The sequence below is a fragment of the Physeter macrocephalus genome, chromosome 6 (genome assembly GCF_002837175.3).
Source record: "Physeter macrocephalus isolate SW-GA chromosome 6, ASM283717v5, whole genome shotgun sequence".
NCBI classification, from domain to species: domain Eukaryota; kingdom Metazoa; phylum Chordata; class Mammalia; order Artiodactyla; family Physeteridae; genus Physeter; species Physeter macrocephalus.
The window spans coordinates 61,143,041-61,154,506 of NC_041219.1; the positions used below are offsets into that span (position 1 = coordinate 61,143,041).

General features: G+C 42.6%; 1 protein-coding gene across 5 annotated transcripts in view; it reads right to left on the reverse strand.

Annotated features, from left to right (window-relative positions):
* The window catches only part of LRP6 (LDL receptor related protein 6), a 189,390-nt gene extending 180,955 nt beyond the window's left edge, over window positions 1-8,435 (reverse strand). For 2 of the 5 annotated variants that reach the window (XR_003680261.2, XM_024128959.3), the window contains exon 1: window positions 8,240-8,432. Coding sequence is in view for 3 of the 5 variants with exons in the window: in XM_024128959.3 (XP_023984727.1) it covers window positions 8,240-8,294 (55 nt within the window). In the remaining 2 variants the exon portion in view is untranslated. Of the gene's footprint in view, window positions 1-8,239 lie in introns of all 5 variants that reach the window. The other 3 variants (XM_028491017.2, XM_055085474.1, XM_055085473.1) reach the window with 3 other exon arrangements.
* Window positions 8,436-11,466: the final 3,031 nt, after the last annotated feature.

The window sequence follows — 11,466 nt, forward strand, 5'->3', positions numbered from 1 at the left end:
ACGCGCAGGCTCAGCGGCCATGGCTCACGGGCCCAGCCGCTCCGCGGCATGTGGGATCTTCCCAAACCAGGGCACGAACCCGTGTCCCCTGCATCGGCAGGCAGACTCTCAACCACTGCGCCACCAGGGAAGCGCCCTTGATATATTCTTGATATGCTCTAACTATATGCTTCATGACACATTATGTCTCAGGATTACTGCATATCTTTAAGTCTTTTTCTGTACAACAGTTATATTCATTTATACTCATAAATCAGATGTAATAGCTACTCTTTTTTAAAATAAGGTTAATCGTTATGCTTATAGCTATCTTGCCTAAAACTTTTCTGGACTGATTTTATTTTGGTTTGCATGCCATAAAAACAACCAAACTTATTCATCAACTGCATTATTATTATTACTTTAGATTTTTAAAAATTTATTTATTTATTTATTTTTGGCTGTGTTGGGTCTTCACTGCTGCGCATGGGCTTTCTCTAGTTGCAGCGAGTGGGGGCTGCTCTTCGTTGTGGTTCGCGGGCTTCTCATCACGGTGGCTTCTCTTGTTGCAGAGCACGGGCTCTAGGCACATGGGCTTCAATAGTTGTGGCTCGCGGGCTCTAGAGCGCAGGCTCAGCAGTCGTGGTGTACGGGCTTTGTTGCCCCGCGGCATGTGGGATCTTCCCGGTACAGGGCTCGAATCCATGTCCCCTGCATTGGCAGGCAGATTCTTAACCACTGTGCCACCAGGGAAGCCCAACTGCATTATTTTTTATAACAAACTCTCATCAGATCTTTCACTTTTAAAACTACCCGTATAAGTCATCACCACCATTTTAAGTCTTCTGCCATCTACAGAGTGTTTTTTGTTTTACTTCGATGCTTCCCTGAAAGTGCCTGCAAATGAGCTACAGGCCAAGTGCTTGTCTTCAACAAAAAAAGTATTGTTGAAAGAGGACTATACCGGTAACTCCTGGGCACAAGCTTCTGATGGCCATCACTTAAATAACTTCGAGACTATACCAGTGGACTGAGTCAGGATTCCCAAAAAACTAGTGAAGCAGATGGATTCATGAGACTGTTAACCCAAGATGTAGCAGAACAAGAATTAATCACACAGGACTGAATAAACTGATGAAGGATGATTATAGGTTTTAAAATATTGCTGATGCTTTAATGTCCTATTTTCTGGATATAAGGAATTCGTTTCTCTTTTCTCTTAAGCTACCTGTAATTCATTGACAATTTCAGCAGACTATGCTTTTGTATACTATGCTTTTGTAAACAGAAATAAAAACATTTGTCTTTTTCTCCCTAATTCATCCATAATTCAAAAACAAAACTCTTGTTTAAATGAGTATTCTTATTTTCATGGCAACATAGTTATTTGTATAGGTTCAATAAAAGTCTGTCCTCCCGGTTGGAAACATTATAATGCAACCAAGGCTTTGACTGGATGTCATATTTGAAAGTCACGTTCACTTAATGTAATACCACCAGTTACTTTTAAGGAGCTGTGATTGATTTCATGGAACAATGCTTACAGTTCCCTTGGGAAAACTAGACTGGTACCTGGCTTACAGAGTTCCCAGATTTACAGGTAAAGTAAGCAAGGTCAATTCCAGGCAGGCTCAGGAACCCTAGGATATTTTGGGGACCTTAGGAATTTACCCAAATCTATAGGTACTGCAAGTGAAACCCAATGGTGAGTACTTGACTTGGCTTCCTGGCCTCAAGAGGCTTTCAAAAGTTCAATCCAAGATTCCTTATAAAAAGTCCCATTGAAGCAGACCTAAAATGCCTACACCTACATAAATAATCAGACCAATCTAACGAGACCAACTTCACAATGACTTTAGCCTACTGTGGACTGAATGTCTGTGTCCCCCAAAATTCGTATGTTGAAACCCTACACTCCCCCTCACGTGAATGTATTAGGAGGTGGGGCCTTAGGGAGGTAATTAGGATTAGATGAGGTCATAAGGGTAGAGTCCTCATGAATAGGATCACAACCCTTATCAAAGTCCAGAGAGAGCTTGGTTCCTCTCTCTTCTCTCTGCCCTGTGAGGATACAAAGAGAGGTCAGCAGTCTGCAAACTGGAAGAGGGTCCTCAACAGAATCTGACCATACTGGCACCCTGCTGTTGGGTTACCAGCCTCCAGAACTGTGAGAAATAAATTTCTGTTGTTTATAAGCCATCTAGTCTATAATATTTTTGTTGTAGCAGCCTGAGCTGACTAACACATATCCCTAAGACTGACAAATTTTCTTTTAAACAACAGCAGGACTGACCAAGTGCTCACAATTACCCTTGCTTATCCACTGACTTGGCTTGACCAAACTTTAGTCAGGCTTTTCTCCTTTCCCACAAGCCCCTAAAGTTTGGCCTGCCCAAAATTTAAGCAAGCAGATGCTCTTAGGCTCCCTTAACAGCTCATTCCAAGCCATCAACTGACTGCAGTAAATTTTAAAAACTCCAGTTAAACTATCTTGATCATGCAATCTGCTCACCCTCACCCACTCGGCCCACACTCTTACAAAGTTACTGCTAGCCCTGCTCACCCTTCTCCATAAAAGAAGAGTCTTTTTGTGTTTTATTTTGAGATGCCTGCAGATTCTACAGAAGAGCATTCTCCCTTTTGAATAAAGTCTCTCCTTACCTAAATCTGGACTAGTTTTTATTTTACAGTAATATGACAAACCACCTATGTGCAAACTCCAAAATTACAATGTTATTTACTTTCCCCTATCAAAAGTGATTGGTATCATTTTCAAAACCATATTAAGGTCCAGATGAAATTAGATACATAAAGAAAGCACTGCATGTAAAATTACTGTCCAGAGTACAAGCAATCTGGCCTTAGGTCATTCATCTTTCTAGTGTCAATTAATAATTTAAATTTTCACTTTTTTTTTCCCCTAAAAATATGATTTCACTTCACATCCCCAAGTTCCTGGCCCTTCCAAGCAAGGTATCACAGAAACAAAAATTAGCAAGTTACGTTAGAGCTAATAGGATCACAGCATTGAAGTACCTGTAATGTTCACCAAATTGAGCCCAGGTACATTTTAGTATTTTCCAGTCTCACATCTGCATGACTTTTTTGTGAGGATAGTCAGTGCCACAAATAACACAAACAGCTTGAGAAACAAAAGCATGTGCTAATAATATCAAATAACACTTTTCCTTGTATTTATGATGAATTATATTTTTTATTTATTTATTTTTTGCGGTACGCAGGCTTCTCACTGCCGTGGCCTCTCCCGTTGCGGAGCGCAGGCTCCGGACGCGCAGGCTCAGCGGCCATGGCTCACGGGCGCAGCCGCTCCGCGGCATGTGGGATCTTCCCGGACCGGGGCACGAACCCGCGTCCCCTGCATCGGCAGGCAGACTCTCAAACACTGCATCACCAGGGAAGCCCGATGAATTATATTTTAAATGAATAATCTCAAAGGCAAATATCCTATTCTTTAGGTTGCCTAGTCCATGTTATCTGACTAAATTTCAAAGTTATTCACATGGAGCAGAGTTCTATTCATTAAGAGGAGGTCCTTTTACAGAAGATATGTAAAAGACTCTCATACAAAGACTGAAATATACAGTGCAGGAACTCAGTATAGCATTTACCCATCCTACAGGGAAAAGTCCATCAACTGATTTTAATTATTATAAACAAATACAATAATAAAATTCTCAATTAGACAATATTTTGATAAAATTATTTTGCCCATAAGTATGGGCAACTTTTAAATACGTAAATAAGTATTATAATCAACCAAACTATTTATTCTCTAGCTTATTTATAATTATCACCTAAAAGTGTTCAAGTTGCAATCCTTTAGAAGGTAAAATAAATTCAGTAGATAGTGGCCATCTTGTTTATATAAAACAAAATAGAAAATATCAAAAGTAAAAGTATTTCATGGACTTCGTTCCAGTTGCAAAAGAATCAAGTTCAAAAACCACTGGTTTAAAACTACTGTCTAAAACAGTGCCCAGAACATACATGTTTTACTCGTCTTTCCTGTGCATTAACATCTCTTTTAAATTAGCCATCCTGACAACAGTGACCATTTACTCAAAGGCCACAGACTGTGCACTGTGCTATCCCCTTGCAAACACTTCATCAGTTCTCACAGAAATCTTGGAAGGTATTACCCCCGTCTAACAGTAGAAGAAATAGAAGAAACTAAAGCTAAGTAACTTGTCCAAGGCTACATAAAGCGGTGGAAGACGAACCTGATTTGTCAACAAAGCCCATACCTTTCTGCTACAGTGCCCCTCTTTATCATCTTCTCTGAGTATCAACTTTGCAATAAAATTTCCATGATGAAAATGAATTTTCTCAGAGTACTTACCCATGGCCTAAGCAGAACTATAACCTGTATTACTTGTTTTTCCAATATATTCAATTTATAAATTCACATAAAATATTTTCCATTTATATACTCCTTCACAGAATCTTCTTTGATATTCAAAAAAGACAAACCTTTCTGATAGTCAAAGCATATATAACTATACAGAAAAGCATTTCAGTTCAGCAAATGGAAAAACCTCCAATTAAAGAAAAGAAAAATTCTCTGAAAAACTGAACCATGGGGAATCACTGTTAGGCCTGATGATAACAATGAGCTGAAACCCTGAAGTTTCATAACCAGTCAAATTATTTCCTAGTCAGATGAGCAAATCTAAAGCCAGGTAAGTAAGATGGAACTAAAGTATCAGATTCAACTATATGAAATTATCATCAAATATCAATTCACATGACTCAACCTAACGCTTAAAGGGTTACCTCTAGTCCAGGTTCTCTCTACATGTGTTGCTTGGAACAAAGGTTCAGCAGAATGTTAAAAGGATTTACGAAAAAATTCATTGTCTACTTTGGGAAACAGTGGATTGAACAAAGTTAAAACTGGTCTCTACCTCAGAACCTCTCAGAGCCCTTAGTGTGTTAATATGAAGTGAGAACCTCCAAAAGAAGGATTCATTATCCTAACGAAGGTGTACAGAGATTAGGTAACTTATCCAAGGTCACACAGCTAGCAAATGACAAACTTCGAATAAGAATCGAATTCTCCTCATTCCCACACCAAAATTCATTCTATCTTCCCAAGATTTCGTTATACCTGATACTAAACAATTTTCCAAGGATCACTCCTATCAAAATTTAAGATGGGAAACACTAGTGGCTTGTGCTGACAGTATTTACCACCACCCTACCAAAACAAATAACAACAACAAAAGGTAAGTAACAAAGAATTCTTATAAAACAACAAAACCTTCTCAAAATAAGCTAGACATAGTATTTACAGATTATACACACTTATGGTATTCCAAAACTTATATTCTTATAAAAAAATATTTCCTCTAGGAAATCAGAACTATTATCTTTTCTAACCAGCACCTGGATGGAAATAAGGATGGCAAGCTAGATCGTGAGGTCCATGAGAGCAGGGCCCCTGTCGATTTTGCTCACCAATATACCATCAGAGCCTGATATATAGTAGATACGTATACCATACCTACTTGATGAAAGAATGGACAATAAATCCCTGCTCTAACATTAATTAGCTGTAGGATCTTGATCATGCTATAATCTCTCTGAATCTGAGTTTCCCCACTTGCAAATGAAGTGGTTAGACCAGAAGGATCAAGATCTCTTCTATCTTTAAGAATTTGTGAATCTCATACGAATTAAATCTCAAATCCCCAGCATTTGAGGATACGTCCACAATCAAAAATTATAACAAAAAATAACATTTGCAAATCACTTGATATTCAGTACTTCATTTAATATACCCAACAAATTTGCAAATTAGCTTGGTATTACTACCCACATTTTACAAGTAAAGAAACTGGGGCCCAGAGAAACTCACTGACTAGACTAGAATCACAAAGTATTAAGTAGTGAAGCATGGACTTTAAACCCAAGATTTGGTGTTGAAATTCCCAAATCTTTCCATTACACCTTGTCCTCTGATGATAGGGATAGGGTTGCAGCCCAGATAATGAAAGCATTATTCCCTGGCTTTCAGCTATTGATTTAACAGGGCCAGAGGACAAAAGGTCTCCCAAACTCTCCCATCATCCCATCTTCCCAATGTTAAAGTTCCAACTCTCCTGTGAAGAAAAATTATCTTAATGTAACAAATTAATCACATTTCTCCCTGGAGTCCAAGGTTATCTAATATTGCCATTTTAACAGAAGACGACATTATCATGGCATGAAAAGAATCTAAATTATGAATAAAAATCTTTCACACTGAAAGACAGTTTTAGTTCAAATATATACTCACGGTTAAGTACACTGAATTCAAAGACCACCTCATACCACTATTAGACTACATTTAAAATGAAAGCTTCACTTTTGGAAACCTTCCTTGCTAGTGGAAATGAGGCAATTTAAACTATTAACTCTTTCAGGTCTTCTTACACAATATCATACTTCACAATATTACTTCAAGTACAACTTCTCTTAATACCAATAATGAATAAACCCAACTCTAGGCTCAAACGTGGTGTTAAACAAGTGGCATTTACATCATAACCTTCCCTTCCAAGAAACACAACTGGGCAACCAGAAACATCCCGGGTTATGGATTTCAATTTCTCAAAGACTTTAACCCATCAGCTGACTCTCCTATTTGTTGATTCTATTAATCTCCTGTCTTAAAATATATACATATTCTATGTCAAATATAATTGTTTTGCACAGCTATAGCAAAATCCCCTTCCGACAGAGTATACTATAACAAAATAAACATATACTTATTAAACCTCTCAAGTACATAACGCTGCATTAAATTCTCTGCCATGAAAATGAAATGGGCACTAGCTTTCTGGAGTTTACACGTGGAAATAGTTTAGGATATGCTTACAGTGAGTCGTAATTAAGTAAAAGTAAGATACAACAGGCAGACGTAATAATCCTGAAGCGTTACTAAAGTAAAAAGATTCCTCCTCCAAAAAAATGTCAATCACCCTCATCTAAAATAAATATATACTCAAAAATGGCATATCTGCCTCATTTATAGCACAAGACTATTAGTTTCTATCGTGTTCTGGAAACCTCAGTAAGTTTGCACACTTGACAAAAGTTTAGCCTGTTAAATAGCTAAAAATCTCCTTAGACCCAAGAGGTTCCGTACCTGAAAAGAACTGACCGTGAACACAAGCGAGAGTTTTAACAAAACCAAAGCTACAAGTCATTGCATCAATCGGTACTTAAACTCCTCTGCTGGTAAATGCCCCATAGCATCAGAGTCATCACCACTTCACCACTGGTAAGTTTGAGAAGAGCTGTTGAAATCTTGCGGGCCAGTGAAAAACCTCAGTGAACTGTCACAAAATAAAAGTCACAGGGTATGTGACAGCTTTGCAGGCCAATTAAAAACAAAAACAAAAACCCATAGGACCATCGAATTTACGCGATTCTCGGGGCAAATTATCTAGAATACCCTATGTTATTTACCAAAGTGCCAAGCAGTCCCCAGGGGAGCGCAGCAGATGATAACTTAGGTCCCAGGACAGGCTCCTCTCCACCAAGGATGACTCTCCTACTTGGTGCCAACTGTGCACTTGCATGCTCCGAAAATAGGGGCAAGTCCTGAATGCCAGGAGTTGCAAGGGCAACGTTTCTATTTTATTATGGCCTGAAGCCCGGGCGATTCCCAAAGCTGAACCTCTCGACCTTTAACCTCGGAGTCACTTTCCAACTGTGCTCTCACCCACGATCATTATATCCCCAACGGAAACCAGTTATCAGTTGTAACAAGGCCTGGAAAAATAGTAAGGGAGCTCTCAAAGTTCCCAGGACCGACACGGAAAAGGCGGGGGCTTCGAGGGAGAAGCCCAAAGTGGAAGCATCTTGGGCTCCACCGTTCCGAGAGCCAAAATCCAGACAAAGCCCCTCGTCCCGGGTGACTCCAGGCAAAAAGAGACACACCGACCCTCAGTCACTCGGAGAGAATGGGGCTCCGGGGGGTCGGGGTGTCACCCGGCCAGGGAGGCCGGACGGAGGCTCCGCTCTGCCCCGACGAGGTGGGCAAAGCGAGGCGGGGGATGCAGCGTGGCCGGGCCGAGCACTCAGCCCCTTCTCCCGGGCCCCTCTCTCCCTCCTTCCCCGCGACCAGGCCTCTCCCGGCTCCTCTTCCCCTGCTTCGCCTCCCTCCCTCCCCTCCCCCGCCCCCGACACCGCAGAACGAGGCCCTCTCCCCCCCAAAGCCCACCAACTTCTCCGTTCCCCCGCTTCTCCCCACCTCTCAGGAGCACGCAGAAACTGCAGGCCAGGAGGCTCCTCAGGACGGCCCCCATCTTCCCTTCTCGCGTTCGCTTCTCTCACCGGCGAGGGGCGGCCCGAAGAGGGGGAGGCGAGAAGCCGGGGCGGCCGCCGCAGCGGCAGGTCTGCACGCTCATGCTTCCCAGCTTTCCCGAGAGAGAAAAAAGAAAGGGGCCCGTCAAGGCTCCGCGCGCGCCGCCGCCGCCGCTGCCGCCTTCTCTACCGCGCCGCTCCGCCCGGGGCTCGCGCGACGCCAGCGTCTGCTTCCATGCCGCCGCCTCCTCCCCCGGTTCCCCGCTTCCCCCGCGCAGCTCCTCATTCAGCCTCTTCCTCTCACGCAGCGGCGCAGGGATATGCCTCCCGCCGCCTGCACAAGTCGCCGCCGAGGTCTCCCTGCGCGCGGACGAGCCCCCTCCCTCGGCGCCGCCTCCCGGGCACTCCAGTAAAGGAGAGGGGGCCGTGCGCACGGCCTCGGCTGGGAGACCCCGGGAGACCTGCGGGGCGAGCAGAGGCGGGCGGAAGGGGAAAGGCCGTCCGGCGGCGCATTCCAATGGGATTCTTTCCCGGGCCGGCCCTTCGGCCCTCCCCGCGGAGGGCGTGAAGCGACATCGAACAACATCGGAGACGGCGTGGTCGGGACTACTTTCTGCGGCTCTGCCCGGCCGCTGCCTGAGTGGGTCTTTGTGCGGCCGCTGCCGGCCGAGCCAGGTGGGGCTCCCGGGCCACGCCGGCCGCCACCTGGGCCGGGGCCGTGGGGGGAGCGGAGGACGGCGGGCCGGGGCCGGCGAAGCCGCAGGTCCACGCTCGGGGAGCCGCGCGGGTCCTAACGCGGGTGATGAGCTTAGTCCCAGGGTTGGAAATTGGTTTAAGCATCTATTTTTTTTTAAGGCAAATAAAAATTAATGCTGCGTCCACAGACTTTCAACGTAGATATGGTTTGAACACCAGAAGGGTGTTCAAACGCCAACACAAAATGGAGATTTTTAAATTTTTTCTCCTGCTTTCCCAGAACTACAGACTGCCCCCTCAATTAAGTCCAACAAGGACTAAAGATTTCTAAACTGGCAGATAAAATTCCAAGATAAATGCGTCAGCACCTAAGACAGAGCAAAGGGACAATCAGTCAGAACTGTCTTCGGGATTTTACAAACCGCGTTTAATGATGAATGTTGGGCATGTTTTGACGATCCGTTTTCAGCTTGAGGAAAGGATTCCTCGGAATCTCAGACTCTGATTTTGTACAGCCTCTGCTGGCTGCTCTCCGTGCACTGGGCATTCAGGAGTAACAACCCACACGCCCCTGGAATCACATGCCAGCTTCAGTGCGGGCGTGAAGGGGGAGGTGGGGAGGGAGGAGGGCAAGCCACCAAGAGTTAACGTAAAGGAGCCATTAGGTGCAATCTGCCCAGCTGTCACATGCCCTTACCTGGGGTCAGATGGGTGCAGAGCTGGAGCTACTCCCGCATTGATACTGGTATCTTAGTAACATTGGAGTTCACCAAGTGCTGAGCACACATGATCAGATTTGACACTCACAGCTACCCTGGGGTAAGGCAGGTTGTGTCACTTAGTATCCTTAGTGCACAGAGGAAAATGAGAAGCTGAGGAGTTCAATGACTTACCCAAGGCCACTCGGGTAGAGCATAGGAAGTCAGAACCCAACCCAGGTCTTCCGACTGCAGACGCTCTGCTCCTTCCGAGAAATGCACACGGAACCAAGGAGATAGGTGTCTGTAAGCAGAACGGCAGGAAGAGCCAAATCACTTTCTCCTAAACTCACCTGTGAAAGTCTGGCCATCATTGATTTAAATTACCTTCTTCCAAGAAACATGTCAGGACTCTTCAAGTTTTGTATTCTGTCCTCCTCAAAACAGGTAACTGAGAACCAGGTTTTCAGCAGTAGCCTAGAGAATATTACCTCGAAGCTGTGAGGCTGTGGAGACAACACGATGTAATAGGAAGGCATGAGCTTTGGAATAAGACCGGTAGGCTCCAAAACCCTGCCAGTTACTAGATGTGTAACTTTGGGCATGATATTTAAGTGCACTGCACCTCAGTTTTCTCATCTGTAAAATGGGGATAATACCTCCTTCAGGTTTGTGGTAGGAATTAAAATTTAAAATATATACAAACTTCTCACTATATAATAGGTGCTCAATAAATGATCATTTCCTTTCCCAACTGCTGCAAGGTGAATAGTATCATAGTAACTTGGAATCCTTCAAAGAGAATGGAAAAGAGGGAAAAAAATTCATGCTCAAAATGTTTATTCCAGGATTATTTCTAGTTGGAGGTAGATAACTGTGAAGCCAATAAAAATTAATTTTCAGGACTCCCCCACCAACTTTCACAGGCCCCTTCCAAAGCCTGGGTAGGGACCCTAACAATGTGTTCACATGGTCCTATTTGCAAAAGTAAGATAATTTTGTATTCTTTTTCTGAAAACATGACTCAAAATTGTGTAAATTTCAAGTTCCACAAAACCTGGATCTGTTTCTATTTATAATAGAAAACTGGGTATAACCTAAGCCGCTTTTAGGCTATCAACCGAAGCAGGGAAATGAGATATGCAATCCTGGAAAAATGATAATTTGGAGGACTACGAAACAGTGTTGGAAAATGCTTACAGTTCATTAAGCTTAAAAACATATAAAAGCGCATGTATATTTTAATTACAGCTATGTAAAATATAAATATATATATACATGTATAAACAAAAACATATATATAAATATCGCATATTTGAGAAAAGACCGAAAGTAAATACACTAAAACAGGGATTAGGATGGTGAAATAATATGAGATTTACTTTAGTTTTCTGTTCTTAAATTTCCTTTAATGTATTATATATTTTTTTGCAATTTCTTTAAAGGTACTTATGTGAAAATCTATAGCTTAAGCTTAAGCTCAGCCAGGATGCTGTTCTTACTACTTAATAATTTGTTTCACGTGCATTCAATTGCATGTTAAAAATACTCAGTGCCAGTGCCGGTATAAAGTGCTGGGTATGCAAAGATGAGATTAATCATATAATCCCTACCCTCTAGAAGCTTACAACCTGGTTTGGAAACTCTAATTAATAAAACAATAAATAAAATGTTAAAATTGCTGTAGTGCATGTTTGTGCCATATCAACAAGGAATTCAAGTACAGAAGCACTTAAGTCTGCCTGAACAATTTAAAGAAGGGAAAATAACCCTACAGCTG